The sequence below is a fragment of the Uranotaenia lowii genome, chromosome 1 (assembly GCF_029784155.1).
Source record: "Uranotaenia lowii strain MFRU-FL chromosome 1, ASM2978415v1, whole genome shotgun sequence".
NCBI lineage: Eukaryota > Metazoa > Arthropoda > Insecta > Diptera > Culicidae > Uranotaenia > Uranotaenia lowii.
Window position 1 is genome coordinate 63291587 of NC_073691.1, and position 23138 is coordinate 63314724.

At 39.2% G+C, this 23138-nt stretch overlaps 2 protein-coding genes across 2 annotated transcripts in view; one reads left to right on the forward strand and one right to left on the reverse strand.

Annotated features, from left to right (window-relative positions):
- The window catches only part of LOC129738567 (uncharacterized transmembrane protein DDB_G0289901-like), a 189203-nt gene that overhangs the window by 83317 nt on the left and 82748 nt on the right, over positions 1-23138 (reverse strand). The window lies entirely within an intron of this gene.
- LOC129738568 (coagulation factor XII-like) lies at positions 18349-22043 on the forward strand. The gene is made up of 5 exons (XM_055729799.1): positions 18349-19381; positions 21271-21329; positions 21400-21617; positions 21681-21721; positions 21779-22043. The coding sequence occupies exons 1-5, from the start codon at positions 18361-18363 to the stop codon at positions 22000-22002; spliced, it is 1563 nt and encodes a 520-aa protein (XP_055585774.1). The 5' UTR covers positions 18349-18360; the 3' UTR covers positions 22003-22043.

Consider the following 23138-nt stretch of genomic DNA (forward strand, 5'->3'; position numbering starts at 1 on the left):
GTTTATAAGGGTTTTTGGGGCCGGAGATGATTTCTAAAATACTTTCAAACGGCTCCCATACAAAATTAATAAAAAATATGACATAATTTGAACAATTTTAAGAAACAACTGAACCAATAAACGTGAAACTTAGTGTGTAGCCGTTTTTAAGACTGGAAATGGTTTTCGAAAGACTTTCAAACCCCTCTGAATCCTAAAAAGGGGGGCTCTTATACAAAATTAACCAACATTTTACACAATTCGAACCATTTTCGTAAACTTCTAAACCGATCAACGTGAAATTTGATGTGCAGCCATTTTCAGGATCGGAAATGGTTTCTATAAAACCTTTAAACCCCTCCAAATCTAAAAATGAGGGGATCCCATACAAATAAAACAAACATTTGACACAATTTTTGTAAACAGCTGTACATATCAACGTGAAATTTGATGTGTAGCCATTTTCGAGACCGGGAATGGTTTCTATAATACTTTAAAACCCCTCCAAATCTAAAGAAGGGGGGCTCCCTTACCAAATAACAATAATTTGACACAATTCGAACAATTATCGGAAACTACTGAATCGATCAACGTAAAACTTGGTGTACAGCCATTTTCAAGACCAGGAATGGTCTCTATACCCCTCCGAATCCCCAAAAGAGGGACTCCCATATAAAATTAACAGAAATTTTAACATTTTGAAGTTAAAAAATTGGTGTACCTGTTTTCGAGACCGAGAATGGTTTTTATGATAGTTTTAAACCCCTCCAAACTCTCATACAAAATTAATTTAAAAAAAATTGACCATTTTCAACAATCCTCTCAGAACCATTGTTGAAAATTGATGAACGTAAGCGTTTTCACTCAATGAGACGACCTATTGAATTGACAAACAAGTTTTAATCAAATTGGTTGACATATTGTATCGATATACGCTTCCCATTTTAATAAAAGAAGACCCTCATATTCAATAAATATAACATACATATTATTAACAAAAACAAAGTCTTAATGTTTCTGTATATAGTGTCTTAGTGTTATTGCATTGATCCCTCCAACTTTTTCTCAAAGGAGGCTCCTTCAACCTTTAAACTATTAAGTTACGTTCAGACTTAAAACAATCTAGAAGCTCAAAATTTAATTTAAAATGAAGTGTATTTAAATTAAAATAACTTTAACGCACCTAATTTTTCCATGGAAAAGGTTGCAAAGCACATCGGGCCAGCTAGTGTTAAATAAAATTCCCAACTGAATTTCACCGGATGATTGAAGATATATTATTTATCAAGTTTTTTGTCAAAAAAACAAATCCAGTCTTTTTCTATATTTGTGATTTTTAGCAGATTTGTGTTTCTAAACTGACTCTGATTGCATTTGAAAATTCAATTTTGAATCGGGAATCAAAGTTATGAAATTGTGATCTCCTTCAATTTAAATCCTAAACGTAATTCTCGTATTTGATATTTACTTCTTGATCATAAAACTCAAATTCGAGCTGAATCGCAATACAAATTAATTTCAATTCCGAGTTTGATTAAGAATTTGGATTCGGATTTTGAATATTAAAATCTGAATCGAAATTCCAGCCAAGAATTTCTATGAGTTTAACATCATCAACCAAAATTTGATCAGAACCCTCAACATGAAATCTCTTACTTCATTCTGAATTTATGGGCTTCAATATCATTTTTTTTCAAATTAATCAATCATAATTTAACTTGTAAATTTGAAAGAAGATTTAGTATGATGTAATTGTTTCAGATTCTTCAATTCTGGACTCAATGAACTTTCTTATGTTTCAATTCTGAATATGAATTTAGAATAAAAATGTCAAGTCCAAATCTTAAAAATGGTTTGAATTCTAATATTTTCTTTTCATAATCCGAAATTATGAGTTTTGAATATGAAAAATACATTTTATTTAAGTTTTATTTGCAAAACCAAGATTCGAACCAGGATTTTATCCCAATGATAATCCAATTCGCAAATCAAGAGCAATAAACTGGGTACTTTCTAGATTTTTTACCGCAAGAATCCGGCTCGGGCAAATCCGGGCTATTCTATTTTAAAGCCTTGAATAAACCAGGCAAAATTTGCTCCAGAATCCGGTCAATATTCGAGCAAATTTAGGAATTATTTCATTATAATCCTGAAGACAATATTTGAAAAAATTGATTTTTTATCGAATCAAATCAGCCGATTTAAAATCATATTTTAGGCTTCCAAAAATTCGTCTTTGTTTATTTTGACAAAATTTGTTTAAACAATTTTTTCGAACGTATACATGATTCTAAGGCTTCAATTGAAAATTTTGTTTGGAAAGCTTAGTCTAGCTTCTTAGAGTCTGTTAGACTTTTTGGAGTCTAACTTTTAAAATGCAATATTCGGGAATAAATGACTATCAACAAGAGAAATATTTTCTAATAAACTGTTGCTAAATTTGGGACCTGGGATGAAATTTCAAGATGTTGGACAAAGTTCTGAATCGGGATGTTTACTCGTGACTTATATTAGTTGTTAATCAAAATTTGATTAATTATTTAAAATTTTAAGCTTAGCAGTTAATTTTTTTAATTTTTTTTTGCTATGCTTATTTGATCCATATTTTGTCTAGATTTTTAATATTCAAAGATACAATACGGGATGTTTACTCGTGACTTATATTAGTTGTTAATCAAAATTTGATTAATTATTTAAAATTTTAAGCTTAGCAGTTAATTTTTTTAATTTTTTTTTGCTATGCTTATTTGATCCATATTTTGTCTAGATTTTTAATATTCAAAGATACAATACTTTCGAATATAAATGTAATTATAATTTTTTTAAATTTTAGTTGAAAAATAAATTAACAATTTTTGATATCATAAGAGGGTGTATTAAGTTTTTGGTATTCAAGATCTTAGTTTATTTACAACTTCGTTGAAGACTGTCAATATCATTTTGATTCCAAATTTCTTTGAAATTTCGTCAAATTTCTGGATTCTTGGAAAAAATAAAAAAAAATCTCATGTAACTTTTTCTAAGAAACCATCGAGAATGTTGACCATTCATTATAAACCTTTATTTTCCATACTTTGTAACGTTTACAGTAAAAAAAAAAATGCAAAATAAATAATTTAATTTTAACTTTTTGCAAATGCTAGCCTTGAATCTCAGAAACGAAAGCTGATATAATAAAATCAAATGCATATTTCGATTCAGTACTCCCAAGTCAGTCCAATATGCTCTTAAATTTTTTGCACCTTGGAAAATCAGAAATTCATCCTTAATTTTTTGATTTTTTTTAATCATTTCTTAGAATCGTTTTATAAATTGGGAATAATGTGTTCTTCCAGGAATAAAAAGTATGTTCCACTTTACTGCCCCTACTTTCATAACAGTCCCATATGCAAAAACAAGCAAGCGAGAAAATCAGCTTTTTCTGATTTGGAATATATTTTTAAACTATAACTATTACATTCAGTATAAACGAAAATCGTTTGATGGAATGTGTTCTAGGTTGTCATAATAAATCGTACGACCTGAAATTTTAGAAATTGGGCCATCGGTAACGTCGGGAGCACCATTTTATTCGCTATGGGACTGTTATGCGAGCATATTTGAGACCTTTTTCAAATCTACTCGCATAACAGTCCCATCCAGAATATGTTTTGCTAACCAAGCTACTTTCTTAAACTTAAATTTGACCATTTTTGAACTTCTAAATGCAGTTATCAGAAAAAGAAACACACTTTTGGAAAAATATCGTGAATTCTTCATTGTAAGTTGAATCTTTTTACGATTTTGATTGCATCGGTTAGTTTTTTGCTCAGGAAGACATTCCTTCCTTCTTACTGACCTGCCTTCGAGAACTAGTGTGCATAATTCGACATCAAGTGAGTTTAAATCTTTTTTAAATGATTCGAAGCAATAAATCAAAGACTATTTCGCCGAAAGAAGCATTGAAAAGAAACCAAATCCGTGATATTTCACATATGGGACTGTTATGCGGGTATATTTCATATGGGACAGCCACAAGTTGATATTTTTTTCAAAATTTCTAGAACAAAATCTCTTTTTTTATTGTTTTATATTGAAGCCTTATGTTCAAAATGACGAACTGTCAGGTTAGATGAAAAATGACGAAAATTCATATGGGACTGTTATGCGAGTAGGGGCAGTTTAATCATACGTTCTTTGTTTGCAAGTTTGTAACTTTTCGAAATGAAGAGTTTTAATTTTTTTTTATTTTTTTTTAGTTTAAATAAAGTTAAAAATCTAGGATGAGAGTTGGAAATTTAAAAGCTAATCAATCAAAGCTCTAAAAGCTCCAGAATTCAGACATATTTCATAATTTTGTTACAGAATTATATTTAGATTTGGAATTGAAATCCTTCTAACACATTTCACTATGAGAAATTAATTTCAAAATTGATAAAATTAACACGTTGCACTGTGGGGATTTTTTATAAAAATGGGTACATATTCCTGTGACGATCGCCTAAACTGGACTAAATTCTGGAAAACTATCATTTCTTATGCAAAAAAAAAACACGAGGAATCGATTGTTCTACACCGTTTTTTGATAAATTGACGTTTATACATGATTTTGACCCAATTTCCCCTATATTTTTAGGTGCCAAGGTATAATTTCGATTCTAGCAACCAAGCTTGCTAAAAAAATCATATAAACCATACTTATATTAGTAAACATTACGGCTAAATCAATTGGTGTACTGCAATTTTAGTTTTTACTACGACAAAGGGCCTATTTAGCCTTTTTTCTAAATATAATTGAAAAAGTGAGCCAGTTACGTTAAAAAAATTTAAAAAAGGTAACTCTCAATTTTTCCATTCAAATTTTTGTCCAAAGGAACCAATTTGATAAGTGCCATCTTTTGATGGGAAATTGAACTAGTGATAAAAAAAACCTACCCCATTGAACTGCTGAAGCTGAAAAAGGACCTAGAATGTGTCCCGGGTTAACAACTGGGATAGCACTTACCGCTGCCGATGCTTTAATGGTTTGGATAACGTTTTAAGAATTGTAAGAATATGCGCTGTTAATGATTCATATTTATTCAAAAAGTACTCATTTTGTAAATGTGAATGTAAAATTTGTCGCTCGAGTGGTGTACAGCGCTCAGCGCTGAGCTCACGAGAATTTTGTCTTCTTTCATACATTTCATACATATATCACATCAGAAATCGGGCTTGTGATATAGCTCAGTTGGCAAGTCTATTGTCTCCTGAGCCGATGTCCGCGAGTTCGAGCCCAAGAGTAAACATCGAACACAGTTGTACCGGATAAGTTTTTCAATAACGATCCGCCAACTGCAACGTTGATGAAGTCGCGAATGCCATAAAGATGGTAAAACGACTATAATCGAAACAAAAAAAAAATCACATCAGAATGGTCAATCAAGTATCAAATTGTTTATTGAAAGAACACTTGCCCGACCTGGTGATCGAACCCCGACCTTCGTGGGGAGAATCGAACAAGCTACCACAAGACCACGCCTAGATGTTGTTCTAACTGAAACTAAAACTCGAAGTAGTTATGTGATTTTGAAAGCACCTTAATGCACTTTTTGTGACTTTGTAAATCCCGTTTTGAGCACTTTTGTGCCCTTTGTGTGACTTAATTCCCTTATAACGTACATCTTATCACTTTTGCAACTTTAAAGTACATGAATGAGTAAAGCATGGATCACGATGAATCTGGACGCATTAAAACGGGTCTATCTCGGAGCTATTTAAACGAAACAAACATGTTTTGTACTTAAACTGTGAGGTTTTTATTGCACTTTACAGGAAAAATAATGAAAAAATTATTTCGATGTTGTTTTGATGAATTTTCGAACTTTTCGTCGAGTACCACTCATTATAGTTTGGACACCCTATTCGCTGAACTCAGCAGCCATTTTGTTCCACAATCTCTTCATCTCTTTTGCATCCCGAGTCTGTAACTTCCTACTCGGTTACAACCTGCATTTTATGCCTTTCGGTGTCAGTTTTGTCCCGAATAAAATAAAATGTAGGTAAATGTACATATTCACGCATTAAAGTTTTTAATTATATAAATTTCATTAAATATATTGTTTAGTTGGGCATTTGAGTTGATTTGTTTGAAAAGATAGGAGATTAGCAGATTTTTTTCCGTGTAGCAGTTCAGGATGACTCAACTGCTCGAACATCGAACTTCCTGACACATGTCACAACAAAAGAGCGAGATGGCTACATCTCCTCAGATGACGTGGCCCAATCAGATGCATCGGCTTTGCCGATCTGCAATTCAGGCGGAGTTTATATAAGGCCTACGCACCCATTGGCCGGCCTCTTTGATACCTTGGAGTTCGCGTCCGAAGTGTCGTCCAATCGTTGTGCGCGCATTTTATCCCGCCAACATCCGTTTCCGCCAACCAAGTGTCGTTTCCGTTTTGGGACCTTGGTTGTTGTTTAAGTGCTCAGTTTGTTGAGTGAAAGGCACTGTGCAAATTTTAGTGCCCGCGACTCCAAGAAGATTGGACACTGGACAGCCGTCCGTAACCATACGGCTCAGTACACCCCGTCCGTCAACATACGGCAGGACATTCCCGGCCGTACGACAACCTACGGCTCGGGAAAATATCTAGAACTGCGATTTTTGGTTAGCTACAACCATTACCGGATAAATATTCGAGGTCAAGGCAACTTCCGCCCTAACGCAGAAGGCAGGCAGAGGGCCAAACGACATCACCGATCGTTGGTGAACTGGGCCGAAGTTCACGGACAGCGATCCCACGTGGTACCACGGCAGCGATCCCCGGGGCAACGAAGTGTCCAGCAGCAGCAGCAGCAGAGATAAGCAGTGAGTCAAAAAAGGTTTTTTTATAATAAATTAGATTTGTTTTTTTCTAAGTTTTCTTGATTTTGTTCAATACAATTAATTTTAATTGCCCCTTAAAGATTTTGGTACTTTATTGCGTGCACCGAAAAGCCTTAATTACGGGTTATAACGGGGTGGGAGGAAGCGGATATCGAACAGGTGAGTAAGTGTTTCCTAGCTACGACGAGCCGACCCTGAGATTGGCTGGAGTCCTGAGCTAGCCGAAATCCTAGTTTCAATTCGTCCTACCATTCTTTTTCATCTTCTGCTTGACAATTACCCAAAATTTTTTGGTCCTTAGTGAGATCTAATGTACGAAAAAAAAAGGTTTTTCAGGCACTCCTTTTTGTACATTTCGGAGTCCATGGTTTTGTTTTTCACACAAACCGGGGTTTTTCGTCCGCAACTGCAAATACCTTGCCAGATCAAACACTTCCTTGCAAACTTATCAGCAAAAACGAATTCGAACTTGCCGGGGACATCACCATGACCAGTGCAGTGCACCACTGCAGTGGCTTTTTAAAATGTTTGGCCAGGGTGAGGATGCACCCGTCGAACTTCGTTGGAATCTTCTTGTATAACTTCCGGGCACGTCCTTTGACTAATAAATTCTGCTTCAATGTTCCGTTTGGTTGCTTACTGGCCCGATAGGATCGTAATCCTTCGCGCAGACAAATCCTTGATCGTTCTCAACACCTTCAAATGCACTTTCCGATCCTTAATTCCACTATGACGCTTGGTATGAACCTGCCGATCGATAGTATGCATCTCACGAAAACGTTTAAGAACGGTGCACACGGTTGATTTGACCATTTTTAACGATTTCGCGATTTTTGAACCCGACCACGTCGGGTTTTTGACTTGAGTGTCCAAAATTAATTTTCGTCTCGCGGCTTCCATCATGTATAACTTTTTTGGAACAAAACGAATCGTAATGAAATTTTCAGCACTGATAGAGGAAACATTTCCGAACAAAGTATCGTCAAAAAATTCTAGATCCGACAACTAGGAGCGCTATGGTATAATAAACAGTGCTTCCAGATTTGTAATGATCCATGCTTTAGTTCAACTGTACTTTCCATTCCTGCTGCTGGTGGATGCCGTCGACTGAAACGGGAAGAAATATCCCGAAATCCGAACCCTCCCATCGGCCGAGCCCGAACATTTCCTCGAATCCGGCTGTGAAGGACCAATGGGGTATCCGGAACGATTCCGTTGGCAGAACAGGCGCGTATAACTCCAGACAGGTAACAGAGGACAGCGTAGCCGGAGGATCCACAGACAGCGTCTTCCCCTTCGTCGATGACATTGGCGGCGCTTAGAGAAGTATTGGACAGCAGGCTGTGTTGAGCGACGGGACCGACGAGCAGGTGGTTTTGCTGGATTCCTTGAGCACCGGGTAATGTGGCAGATAGCAGTGTGGTTCGTTCTCAACAGGATCGCTGTGTGCATATTTCTGGGTTGGATGATACTTTCAGGAGTTCTATGGTATCTATTTCTGGAGGAGTTTCGTTGTGTGGTCTTCGTGTTTGAATCTTCAAGGGTGGTTTTTGGATTATTGGGCCGGGAATGGCGGGCGATGCATCCTTCTGTGTGGATTTGAGTAGTGGACGGTTCAGCTTCCATTCTCAGGCTCCCATCAGTGGTTTCCATTGGCCGGAACTCCTCAGGGATCGTTTCTCGGGTATGATCAACGGTGGAGAGGAAGCACGCTCGCGGTGCGGTGGTGGAGCTGGAATCCACTTTGCCAGAAACTGTCCAGCAAAAGAGAGTGTCCACCAAAAACAGAGAATTATCAATACTGATGTTATGAAATCGCTTGGCACATCTTTGTACCTGAAAATGATCACATTTTCATATGTGATGAAAGAAATTAGAGAAACATGAACTATCAAAGAACGGCTTATGTTCTTTCGTTCTTTGATAGTTCATGTTTCTCTAATTTCTTTCATCACATATGAAAATGAGAGAATTATCACCAAGAGAGTGGCGTACGCCTGTGTGGAACTCATGGTAACATTCTCCACCGATGATCATGTCGATTGTTGCTGGAACGTTGAACTGAGGATCCACCAATGGAACCTTCGGCATTTTCCAGGCAGTTGAATCGATCGAGGATGTGGGGAGATAAGACGTAGGCTTCTTCATGACGAGGAAATCGAGTGTGGTGGAGAAGTCGCTGTTCTTGGATACGAACAGCTACGGCAGCTAATTTGTGCTTGATGCGCTTCACTGACTCTCCGATTCCGGCAACTGCGATGTCAACAGGGCTTTGACGGGTGGCGAGTTCATTCGCCTGCTTCTTTGTGATGAAGTTGGACAACGCTGCAGAATCTAGCAGAGCTCTAGCAGGAACCTTTCTGCCGTATCGGTCGACAACTAACAGAGAGACTGTCTCCAAGAGAACGGTTGAATCTGAATGTCGGGAAGATTTACTGTTGGTGAGCTGAGCAATCTACTGGGGCCTGGATTCGCTTGTGTGGCTTGTAATTCCTCGGATGAGAACTCGTTCGGTGGTACTGCTTGGTCGTGCAACATAGTATGGTGCTTCGCTTGGCAAATCCTACACAGGAACTTGGATTTACAGATTCTAGCCAGTTGGTTTGCGCGGAAACAATTCCAGCAAAGACTGTGCTGTGTCACCAGCTCTCGCCGTTGGGAACTTGACAGGTTTGAAAATGCTGGACATTGGTGAAGAGGATGTGTTCTCAAACAACAGTGGCATGGCGAAGTGCTAGATTGAGTTTGGGATGTGACAGTTGTTTGAGAACACATCCTCTTCACCAATGTCCATACATACACATTTACGATTCCGATTTGAGTTGCATCCAAATACGAGTTTGACGATGATTTCTTTTACGATTTCATGTTGACTAAGCGCTAAGCGTTAATTTGACGACAGAAACATCAATTCCCTCTGTTTCCTCTAAATTCATAGGATATCTTCACAAAATATTGTAACAAACAGATATGCCAAAAATGTGTGCATGGAATCAGGGGTAACACTCAATGTTTACTTGAATGATGAACAACGTTTTGCGCTCATTTGTTGAGAGAATCATCCAAATTCTCCCCCCACCCCATACCTCCCCCCCTCCCACAATTATGCAATTCCTTTAAAAAATCATTGTTACAATTCAAAAGAAAAAGAGGTAAAAACATGGAATTAGGTGAAAAACTTACCGATATATCTTATGATGAGCTGAGCTCTGTTTAGAGCTCAGTGATTGAGAAGAACTTCAATCGACCCGATTTCCCCTATATTCTTGAAATATTAAAGAAAGTCCTAGTAACAAAAGAGATTGGTTTGAAAGTTACTGTTAAATTGACGAGAAGAGCCTCAATAATGTTTTAAACAAATATCATTCATCGATTCAACAAAATATCGTTTAAATGTACAATATTTGAAAAAAAAATCTGGCTGGAATCCATCATTCATTAACGATAATACTTGGATATAAAACGAACTTAATTCAATTGCAATTACTCACGTGAATGCTTTATACTCAGTGCAGCGAACACACCCCTTCGCGTTCTGCATAAAAATATTGAAATTTAATTCACCGTTTTTACTCATCGTATTTAAGAAACATTTTGTTTTCGAAAAGGGGATCACCTGTCTAGGAAAATCTACTTAATCAGCAAGGGAGCAAATCCACTTATAAAGTAGCGTTTCATTCGAAGGTTGAGGAATCCAGTAGGTGCCGTAGCTCGACGACTACGGTACGTGGCTTATCAAGTTTTGCACAACCGGAATCGTCTGGGCTGGACTGTGTTTGGATTTGGTAGACTTTGCTAGGGGAAAATTGAATTTTCCCCTATCTTAGCGTTGACTTCAAGCAGTTGTCCGAATGATTGATTATAATAAATTAATCTGAATACCAAAAAGAATATTTTTGTGGTAGTTAAATCGTTTCAGTCCTCGTGTGGGTCGCATCCGGAATGCATGCATTTATTAAGGACGTGCTTGAGCCCTCTTTTCTTAAAGGACTAAGCGTTTAAAAGTATTTTTTAATATTTTTTGGCAGAGCAAAATTTTGCAAGAATCTTCAAAGGATTCAACGGATCAGTTCTCACTCTATTACTTGTCAACAAAAAAAAGCTGATCCATTTGAGTCACGAATGATAGTTTCAATCAAAACATCCTGCCATTTCCGTTCACTGGGTGGCTTCAAATTGGGACACATCATCCCTTCATGTTTCGTACTTTGATGGAACGTTGAAATGAAAACAACCGACAGACGAGACGAAACGAGACCGGCTGAAGCGAAGAAAGAGCAACGGAAACGGGAAAGAAAAGGGAAAAGTTCTATCGATTTTCTTCCAATTTTTTCCTCCTCACATTTAAGGGAATGGAAAATTGTGTTTATATGTGTGTGTGTGTGTATGCTTGTTTCGAATCACATTTTCCTTACCACCCCACCTCAAACCGAGCGGCTGGGTTCGGTTTTGTCGGTTTCATTTTCAATATGCCGACAACACGTTGTACTTTGCACCGAAAATGTGTGTTAACGGTATAGTAGAGAGCATTTTACTAACACCTAGAATTTTCCGTATACCGTTTATGCCATCACTTGAGGAGGGAGGTAGAAATTTCCAGCATGCTCGAAATGCCAAGCGATGAGTGAAAGCAGGGAGTTCCAATTTCCAGCATATTATGTTGTGGGTGGTCGTGGGTGGCTCACAACTACTGGATGAGCGAAAGAAAGGTTAGTTTGACTCATGGGATGGGGAGGCATTTTTGTAAACAAACGATTCCCCAGAACATACAACTCGATAATGGATTGCCTACCACAAATTATTGCTTTCGCTACTGTGAGCACTATAAATAGTTTCAGTGGTTAAACTTCTTTTCAAATTTCTTCATGAAGTCAATTGAAGTGATGAATGTGTTTAAATGAAATCATTATCAAAGCTTTGATATGATGAAAAAAGGTTAGAAGTGAAAAAAAGTTAGAAATTATTTAGAAGAAGAGGTGTTTTGAAAAAAAGTTAAAAAATATAATTACGCTTTACAAAATCCCCGAGTCCATGAAAACTAAAACATTTAGTAACTTAATAACATCTGACCAATCGAATCATGTTTTAAAAATATTTGTCTCACTTTTATAAGTTAAACTCTCTTGTGATAACCTGTAATAGATTTAAAGGGTATTTTTTCCTCTGAAGTACGTCAAATTGATGCATGGACAAATTGGTTCATTTTAAAAATTGAAATTAAAATTAAAAAAATCGAATTCCACTAGCTGCATTCTTTTGTTTGCACAATTATGTACGTGATAACATAAAAAAAACATTAAGTTTGTGATTACATTTTAAAATGCGTGGTATTACTCCGGAGAAGAGTAAAAGTATCGTGCACAAGTGGTGTACTGTGAGTGGAACCTCATTGAGAAAATTGGCCGAAGATGAGGACACTGATAAACTGATGTAATTCCCTAAGCAAACGAATGAATATTTTATCGCCCAGAAATTTTGGGCGTCATCTAGCTCATCATTCCCGAACCATAGGCTCCTGTGTGAGCATTTCCTATTCTACTAGCGCCATCACTATCAACGGTATAATCACTAACTATTGAAATGATGGTTGATGAAAAGGGAGCCCAGAGTTACATCAGCTTATCAGTGATGAGGATGTGGCGTCGGAGCGTTACGGACAGATATTAAAAAATATGGTGAACATTGTACCTTTGAAGATGAATCTAGGAGTGGTCGAAAATCTGGTCCTGTAAGTCCTGCTATCAACAAAAAGCTCAGGGATGCCTATAAACAGAAACCTAAAAGGAACCCAAATCAAGCCTCTTCTGCCAAACCAAGAGCCAGGAAACTGTATAATTCAATATTTTGCAAATGTTCTGGGAGCATTATCATGGACGATGAAACGTATGTGAAATTAAAACATAAAACCCTTCCTGGGTCACAATACTTCACGCAATACTGTACGCAAGGACAACGATATCTCCGAAACGGAGGAAGCCATTCTCACCGACAAATTTGGCAAAAAGGTGATGGTGAGATAGGCAATCTGCGAGTGCGACAAAATTTCTAGCCCGTACGTCACATCGGAAACAATGAACACCCAGAACTATATCAAGGAATGCTTCCAGGAGCGTTAATTGACAATGATCAAGCAGCATGATGGACCCGTCATATTTTGGCCCGATTTGGCATCATGTCATTACGCCAAAGACACACTAGGGTGCCAAAACGTCTTTTTCGTGCCGAAAAACATGATTCCGCCAAATTGCCCCGAGGCACGGCCAATCGAGACTTTTAGAGCTTTGACGGGAATATAGGGTCCGGCAATTAAAGTGCTACATTGAAATAAACATATAAATTGATTAAAACAACAACTTTTTATTTAAAATTCATTCAATTTTTTTTTAAACAAATTACTTTTTCAAAATTCACTGGTAAGGTTCGACTTGTTCGCCCTTGAGTTTAACCACTCGCCGCAAACGGTCGAGGAACGCATCGTATGGGGCCCGCAGGTGTTCTTGTGGCATTTTATCCCAGGCTGCCACGAGATGTCGCTTCAGGACCTCCACACCTTCATGTTTCTTAGAGCAGACTTCGGCCTCCAACATACTCCAAACAGCAAAGTCCATAGGGTTCAGGTCTGGCGAAATTGCCGGCCACTCTGTTCTCGAAATGAACCCTGGAAAATGTTGCCCAATCCAAAGTTGGGTTTTCTTCGCTTTGTGAGCCGGCGCCGAATCCTGTTGGAAAACCCAATCCCTGGAAATAAAAAGTCAACGTGCCCACGGTCGACGATATTCTGTACAACTAGTTCCCGATAGGTTTTTTGGTTAATCTTCACTCCTTCAGGGACAAAAACCAGCGGAGTCCGGCCATCACGGGTGATTCCGGCCCAACCCATCACCGATGCTGGTTTCTATCGCCGGGTGGCCGTCAGCAAGTCGGCATGGCTTCGTGATCTGTCTGGCAACCAAACTCTGTCGTTCTGCTTATTCACGAACTGCTGTATGGTGAAGCGTTTCTCATCGGTAAACACGATATTTTTCAACCTTCCTTCCGCGGCCCTCTTTTTGAACCTTGAATGTTTTGGATCTTGTAGGGCTTGGTCTGAAGTTTATCTTTCAGGATTTGACGGAGACTCCGAACCGATATGTTGAGATCCTCTGCCAATTTAATGGCACTACGACGAGGATTTCTCTTAAGGCACTTCTTGACGATCTTCGCCATGGCAGGTGTCACCACAGTAGGTCGGCGTCCCCCACCATACCGTTTTTTGGCAATTCCGGTATCCAGGTATCTTTTAACTTTACGGTATACAAAACTTCTGCACACACTTATAACGTACAGCTCACGAACTATGTCCTTCTGCCGTTTGCCAGCTAGGAACAAGGCAACCGCAGCCCTACGTTTCTGTCCGAGATCCGTTTTTCCGGATAACACCTGATTACAAAAGTAACACTCACATCCAATGATAGCTAAGACTTAATGTAAACAAAGCGACGAGGGATCGTTCAATACTGTTTCGTGTGCAACGAAATAATTACTGTTGAAGTAATGTAGCAGTTCAATTGCCGGACCCTGTAAATTAAACCAGCTGATGACATCGGAAAATTTACAAAGGATTGGCCAAAAGTGGTAAAAATTGTGGGTAACGCAACTGTGAAGAAGCTCATGAGTCATAAGTTCCGTTGTACGATGTCCCAACGATTAGAGTCCCAAACGGGGAACGAAATCCGGGTAAGCAGCAACAACTAAAGGGTGATACGGTAAAAATTTTGTCAATATCAACTTGACGTATTTCTTTCAATTTTGCATTTAAAAAAGCTGAACACCCCTCATTTTGAAGGTGTGTGTGTGTAGAATGTTACTCCTATTTTGATTTTGGAATTCACTCTTCAGTTGTCAAAATGCCGTCCAAGGAAGAAGAGCAGCGTATCAAAATTTTGCTCGCGCATCGCGAAAATCCGAGCTACTCGCACGCAAAGCTGGCAAAATCGCTAAAAGTCGCCAAATCAACCGTTACAAATGTAATTAAAGTGTTTGGGGAACGTTTGTCGACAGCCAGGAAGTCTGGATCGGGGGAAATCGAAAACCGGAAGCCGCTGAGACGACAAAGTGAGTTGCCGGTAGTTTCAAGCGAAACCCTAACCTCTCTCTTCGAGATGCCGCAAATAAGCTGGGTGTATCGTCTACAACCGTGCATCGAGCCAAAAAACGAGCCGGACTATCGACTTGCAAGAAGGTCGTGACTCCAAATCGCGATGATAAACAAAATACGACGGCCGAAGCGCGATCCCGGAGGCTGTACACGACGATGCTGACGAAGATTGACTGCGTGGTAATGGACGACGAAACCTACGTCAAAGCCTACTACAAGAAGCTTCCCGGACAGGAGTTTTATACGGCAAAAGGAAAGGGAATGGTAGCAGATATTTTCAAGCACATGAAACTGTCAAAGTTCGCGAAGAAATATCTGGATGGCAAGCCATCTGTACCTGTGGCTTGAAAAGCAGCATTTTCATAGCTTCCGGGACTGTCAACCAAAAAATTTAGGTGAAAGAGTGTTTGAATAAACGTCTGCTGCCTTTGCTGAAGAAACACGGTTGTTCCGTACTGTTTTGGCCGGATTTGACATCTTGCCATTACGGTTAAAATGCCATGGAGTGGTACGCCGCCAACAACGTGCAGGTGGTTCCCAAGGACAAGAACCCTCCGAACACGCCAGAGCTCCGCCCAATTGAAAAATACTGGACTATTGTCAAGCGGAACCTTAAGAAGACAAAAAAACTGCTAAGGACGAGCAGCATTTCAAGCCAAACTGACACGGGTTAAGCGTAAGGCCCGGCAATTCGGATTTGAAAAAGTGGAAGCCTAACTGAATATTTTTCCTGAATTTTATACTAATTACACTTGAAAAAGAAATTTAATTTGATTTTTAAATAAACGATTTCACCGATTTACACGCGTTTTCCCTTGGCCAATTTTGACCGTATTATCCTTTAGGTCATCGAATTTGACCAGCGATGGCGGAGCAGAAACAAAAGGCCGAGAACTGACGAACTTTTGGTGGCAGAAGCGTCCGATGCGAGCCAGTAGGTTTGCAAAATTGAATTTATTGAAGCAAATTAATATTTACATGTCACACAACTAAGGTTTCAATTCACGTATTACTTTTCTGTCAAATATTCTCACTATTATTCTATGATGTGAGTGAGTATTCATTTAATGTGTTTATGTTTTGTGTTGAGTGAAAAAGTGTAGGGTGAAGTTCATGTTCGTGTTAAATATTTACATAATATTTGTTCCCTTAAAACTAGTTCACTTGACATTCGTAATCATCTTCAAATTTTTGTAATTTGTAATTTGTCGTATCGTTTCTCGCTGCTCGTGTGACTGCGTCGGAACAGTCATATTGGAGGAAAAGTGCGAAGTCTGGCTTATAATTAAAGATTTTCATCAAATAAGAGTACAGTGTAGGGTAGGACACAAATAATGACACAGTGTGCCAAATAAAATTCAATAAAATGATATTTATTTTTATTAATATTTTAAAAGTGTGCTTATAATTTTTGGAACAGTCTATAAATGCTATAGGAGTGATAAGGGCATAATACGCACTCCTTTTTTCTACATAAGTACGTATTTTCTTACACAAATTTTCATAAGGACTTGTTTCGTACTACCCATAGTATTAATTTTTCACCAAAAAAGAAATATCCTTTTCATCTTTAAAGAAATATTAAATAATAACCAGCTAGGTTCTCAAGTGACGAAAATATTATAATTTTTGAGCACCACCAAATAAGCTTTTATGACCTTTAAATCATCTTGATCTGAAATGTACGCACTGCAACATGGTCTACACATTGTTTTTCAATTTTCAACATCATGAAATTTTTGATTTTTCACTTTAATCAATTTTAAAACCCTTTTCACTATAATTTGTTCACTAGAGGCGAACAGAGCACTATCAATGAAGGCATAATGAGCATTTTCTGCCAGGGAATCTAGCAGCGAATTCAACTCCATGAAGTCAACTGAATAATTAGGCTACAGCTTGGCTTGTTTCGTCTGTCGATTTGGCCTATTGGTAAGGTGTCGGAGAGATAATCAGTAGACTTGAGTTTGATTCCTGTTCGGGGGGATTTTTTTTGCACATACCATTCATGATTGATTTTTTTTATTGTTACATTAAAGCATCATCCGTCAAACAAAACACGAGAAACATAATGTATGAGCATGTGTTAATTCTTTGAATTCTACAAACATACCTAGATTATTTTGTTATTGCTTTGTTTGATGAATCTACGCCTCACCGTTTAGTGCAATCATGATCATGAATGATAAATGAAAAAAAAAATCCTTGACCAGGAATCGAACTCGAGTCTACTGATTACCTCTCCGATACCTTACTAATAAGCCAAATCATCAGATGAATCAAGTCATGCTGTAGCTCTATTATTCAGTTGACTTCATCGAGTCGAATTTGCTGCTAGATTCCCTGGCAGAAAACGCTCATCTTACCCCGAAAAATGGTGCTCATACTGCTCCAGGGGAGGAAGGGGGTTCTCATTACGCTCCTACAGTGACTGGTTTTCAGCTTTCGGCAAAAATTTTAAAATGCATTTTTGAACGTTTTTATCTACTTTTTCAAGTTTCAATTAGGCAATAGACTATTTGAGTCTCTGAACACGAAACAATGATGTAATTTACACATATTAGAGCTGTTCTCTATGGTTAAATAAGCGTTTTCCTTAAGGTGGCCATTATGCCCTTATCTCCCCTACAATAAGAAACTCAGATGTCACGCTTGAAAGAACACGCTGCATAATTGGTACTGCTACGTGGGACTGTTCGTCAGTAATATTTCAATTGGATAAGCCATAGCCTGGTTAGATTCTTCTGACTCCGATGATTGTTTAAAAAGTGTAAAAACTTATTATAGGTTTTCTTGTTATTTCACCCGCCTCTGTATTGAAAAGAAATTATATTTATTTATAGATTAAAAACGATTGCTACCTTTAAAAGAATAGCTACTTAAAAAAAAGCTATCTAGAAGCAGTGTCATCTATTACACCGTTGAAAAGTAAAAAAAAAACAAGCAATAAATGGTACAGGTTTTCGTCCATTTTTAACGTTTTCTTCAAAAGAGGAAATTTGCTATTTTAAACAAGTTTCTGAAGTTTTTTGTTCAAGCTGGTCTATTTGTTCATCTGTTGTTACCTACATTTCAAAGGAATTATTCTGCAACATAGAACGATGGTGGGTCATTTTAATTGCCCAACAATCAACACGCTGACACGACGCTCCCTCAGCTATTGAACAAGTTAACCTTGGTTCTAACGACAACGTAAACAAAAATAGGAAACTCCGAGAATTTATTCAAAACTTGCGGAAAAACCGGTTCTGATCATGTTGGTTAGCCAAAGAAATGGTCGTGTAAGGTGTAAATTTCATCTATCAATCTTCGAAATTCGCGTCACTGGCCAGTTAGCATTTTTGCACCCATCCGTAGAACGCGGCTCAGTTCAATTTAAGAGTTCCGCGAGTAAGCAATGCAAACGAGTACGATCATCACTCTGGTCATGCGGTTGCCGTTCCTATTTGCGGCACCCGAATCGAACATCACCGATGGATATCGCCCAAATCTTCAACCGGCAACATCAGAATGTGGCTATCCGGCTGCAACCTTCCTGAAACCGTTGATCGTCAATGGGGAATCGGCATCAGCAGCAGGTCGCTGGCCCTGGCACGCTTCAATCTGGCATCGAACTTCCAAAAAGTCGTACAATTATGTTTGCGGGGGAACGCTCATTAGTGAATTTTACGTGCTAACGGCTGGCCATTGTGCCTCGGTCGATGGGAATCCCATGAATGAGCGGCTGATTGCAGTGCAACTAGGTTCTACCAAGCAAAACCTACTGAAAAAAGGATTTCCAGTGCAGACTCTTCAAGTGACAGAGGTAATTCTCCATCAAGGTTTTTCCCCGCGGAGCTTCAATGATGATCTAGCGCTGCTGGCACTGCGCACTAAGGCAATGCTAAATGAATTCGTACGGCCAATTTGCTTGCCACCGTCTGGTGATGAAACGGTTGATCTTCAAGGAAGGGAAGCCGTTACGGTTGGATTCGGAATGACGGAAAGTGCGGAAACTTCCGATTACTTGCGCGAGCTGGCAATACCGATCGTGAGTTACGTCACCTGTTTGGAGAGCAATCGAGAGGTTTTCGGAAGGGCTCTTTCGGCTGGGGTCATTTGTGCCGGCAACACCCAGGGAAGTACGGTTTGCAATGGAGACAGCGGGGGTGGATTGTACACCAGAGAACCGGAAGACGGACGCTGGGTATTACGGGGCGTCACCAGTTTTACGGCACAACGTGGCTGGAATGACAGCAGCTGCAGCTTGCGGGACTATTCGGCATTCGTGAATGTGGCCAACTATGGCGGTTGGATCCGATATGCAATGGAACACGACGAACAGGAGGGATTTTTTAAGGATCGTTCCGTTACAACCGTTAGGACCGAAGAGCTGAAACCGGTCAAGAAACCGCTCGAGAAACGGATTTGCGAGAAGAGTGAGTTTGATTATTTGAATCATATGATTTGTTCGATTTATCGTTTAAAGGCTGCCATACATTACAGAAATGCGTGTGCCAATTCGAAGATTTTACGACGATTGTTATATTCTAGGCTCGTCCACTCACGATACAAACATTTTCGCGTGAACACAAACGATTGCTGATGAAAGTAGCAACTAAAACAAAAAAAAACCACCTCTTCTCCGGCTAGGACTGAGTAAAAAGCCTAAAATTCGTGCTGGCAGCGCCATAAAGGGTGATACGATCAAAATTTGGTCTAGAGAAAACGCGTGTAAATCGGTGAAATCGTTTATTTAAAAAATCAAACTCAATTTCCTTTTCAAGTTTAATTAGAATAAAATTCAGGAAAAATATTCAGTTAGGCTTCCGGGCCTTACGCTTAACCCCTGCCATCAGACTTTGTACAGCCACCTTGTCCACCTTCTTCGCCTCAGAAAGCCAGTTTGCCTTGAACTGCTACTCGTCCTTAGCAGTTTTTTTGTCTTCTTTAGGTTCCGCTTGACAATAGCCCAGTATTTCTCTATTGGGCGGAGCTCTGGCGTGTTGGGAGGGTTCGTGTCCTTGGGAACCACCTGCACGTTGTTGGCGTACCACTCCATGGCCTTTTTACCGTAATGGCAAGATACCAAATCCGGCTAAAACAGTTAGGAACAACCGTGTTTCTTCAGGAAAGGCAGCAGACGTTTATTCAAACACTCTTTCACGTAAATTTCTTGGTTGACAGTTCCGAAAGCTATGAAAATGCTGCTTTTCAAGCCACAGGTACAGATGGCTTGCCAAACCAGAAATTTCTTCGCGAACTTTGACAGTTTCATGTGCTTGAAAATATTTGCCACCTTTCCCCCGTCCTTTTGCCGTATAAAACTCCTGTCCCGGAAGCTGCTTGTAGTCGGCTTTGACGTAGGTTTCGTCGTCCATTACCACATAGTCAAACTTCGTCAGCATCGTCGTGTACAGCCTCCGGGATCGCGCTTTGGTCGTCGTATTTTGTTTATCATCGCGATTTGGAGTCACTACCTTCTTGTAAGTCGATAGTCCGGCTCGTTTTTTGGCTCGATGCACGGTTGTAGACGATACACCCAGCTTATTTGCGGCATCTCGGAGAGAGAGGTTAGGGTTTCGCTTGAAACTACCGGCAACTCTCTTTGTCGTCTCAGCGGCTTCCGGTTTTTGATTTCCCCCCGATCCGGACTTCCTGGCTGTCGAAAAACGTTCCCCAAACACTTTAATTACATTTTTAACGGTTGATTTGGCAACTGTTAGCGATTTTGCCAGCTGTGCTTGCGAGTAGCTCGGATTTTCGCGATGCGCGAGCAAAATTTTGATACGCTGCTCTTCTTCCTTGGACGGCATTTTAAGAACTGAAGAGTGAATTCCAAAATCAAAATAGGAGCAACATTCTACACACACACACCTTCAAAATGAGGGGTGTTCAGGATTTTTAAATGCAAAATTGAAAGAAACACGTCAAGTTGATATTGACCAAATTTTGACCGTATCACCCTCTAAACCGTTCCAAAGATTGTTTTTAGAAATCGCTTGAAAACTTTAGGCTATATTTAACATATTGAGGGGTAAAAATCATTACATAGCTTTGGAGCAACCCTAAATCCTTTTTATTAGGACTGAAATTTTGAACTACTTAGATTGAGTTTAGGGCCAGTCAAAAAAAGGATATGGTATGATTAATTTTAAATTTATGTTTATCACATTGACGCGTTACTTTATGACACCAAGATATTACTGTTTCTTGCGTAAGATCCGATCTGCTCCGACCGAACACTTAAGCATCTCAACACCGTACAAAATCCGAAAAAAAATTATAACTTTAAACCTTCGTTTTCTATTATTATTATTCATTTTAGAATGTCGGGAGTATCGACGCAAAGGTCTTACAGTCCTCGAAAATAATGGACCCGGTCAAGTAAGTTGTTAGCATCCCAGCACCAGAACCATACACTTTGCCGTTATTGACTCCAATCATCCCCGAACAGAAATACCTGTACAAGGACGAAAAACCGAAGGGTCTGGCGTACTACATTAGCGATGACTACGCTATTACTACTGCCGATTTAGCACTGGAGTGCATCGCCAATGGGTCCATTTGCCACGACATATCCAAGAAGCGGGTACAGGAAGTGATTCCTCATCCGGAGTTCCGTGGTGGTCGAGATTACAATGTTGCCCTTTTGCTGTTCTCGCCAGCCGATGAGTAAGGCTTGATTGTGTGTAAGTCATCAAGACGAAGTTTAAGGTTTTTTTTTTGTTATTTTAGACCGCTGTGGTGCATTTCAGCGAATCTGGATCGTAAACTATGTGAGTTGATGGGAAAGATTGGAAATTATTATATTCAATGTTGTGATTCGCTTACAGATTTCGAAGGTCGACAAATGCTGCTTAGTGCGGTTTCGGAGGAAGCACCCACGTGGATGGAGTTTGATATCGATGCTTTCATTCCGAGCAAACGCGGGGCGGTTGTATACAACGACCATAGGGATCTGGCAGGGCTGATGCACTATCCGGCAGGGGATCCGGTTGTCATGACCAATGTGCCTGCAGTGCTCGATTGGATCGAATCCATCGTTTGGAAAAAGTGATAGGACTCAAGTTTATTCGATTAAGATACAAAAATTCAGAACACTTCTAGTCTATTTTTTTTTTCGAAATCCCTAGGGTATGTCGTTAAACCGTAGAAAGGACAAGCGTGACAAAATGCTCTAGCAACCTTCATTGATATTATCTAAAATAGCTCTGTATTATGAATGAGACAATCCCTAGATCACATAAAACATTTTCACCAGGTTATAAGATTGAAAAGGGTAGACCACCTTAACTGCTAAACTAGCGTCTAGCCCAATTTATCTCCTTAAAAAAAAAGACCCCCAAAATCAGTGTGACGCCATAAATTTCAATTGTTCTCAATAGAAGTTAATCTGTTTCCTAAAGACCGCACTATCTCTACTCAACTAGCGATCACGACATTCGGATGCAGTTCGAATGCGTAAACCGAAGATCGGCCGCGCGCTGGGTTGGGTCTTCTGGAAATTAAATTAGACAAAATGCGGTCAACAGCTGCGTGTCGGAATCAGATAATTCCAAACGACGACTGAGACGACGCTCCATTAATGGGGAAGCAACCTTTTGAAAACGAAATTCTGGTGGCTCATCAACAGTTCAGCCAAGTCATTCGGAATTATTCGCAAAACGTCAACGCTCAATGATCGCAATCGCTAGTTCCTGGTCGCTTCATGTGGAATGTTCGGTACCCAGAAGCAGCGCGAAAATTCTCAAGAGAACTCCGTGGAAGCGGAACTAATTGCGCTCGGTTCCGCTGCTGCTGTTTTCCATCGCAAATGGCACCCCGAAATGGGTTGTCATCTAGAGCGACAAAAATCTAGCTTTAGAAGGAGTAACCTACTACACAGTGACTAGATAAAGGTGAGATAATTGTTGGGTAACTTCAAACTTCAGCTGAAGAAAAAGAAACATAAATGTACTGAATAATATTTTGTTAATGGAGACACTAATCATGGGTCATCTCGTAATTGCTCATTGCCATTTGAAAAAAGAATATCGAAAAGCGTTAATTAATAAAGGGTAAAGATACCATACCTCTAATATGTGTTGTGAGCCTACGTGGTTGAATAACTTTACTAAATCAAAGCAATCGAAAAATTCCTTTGAATTCAACCATGGTTGAAAAGGGATTTTGCTTTACACACATACAAGAGGT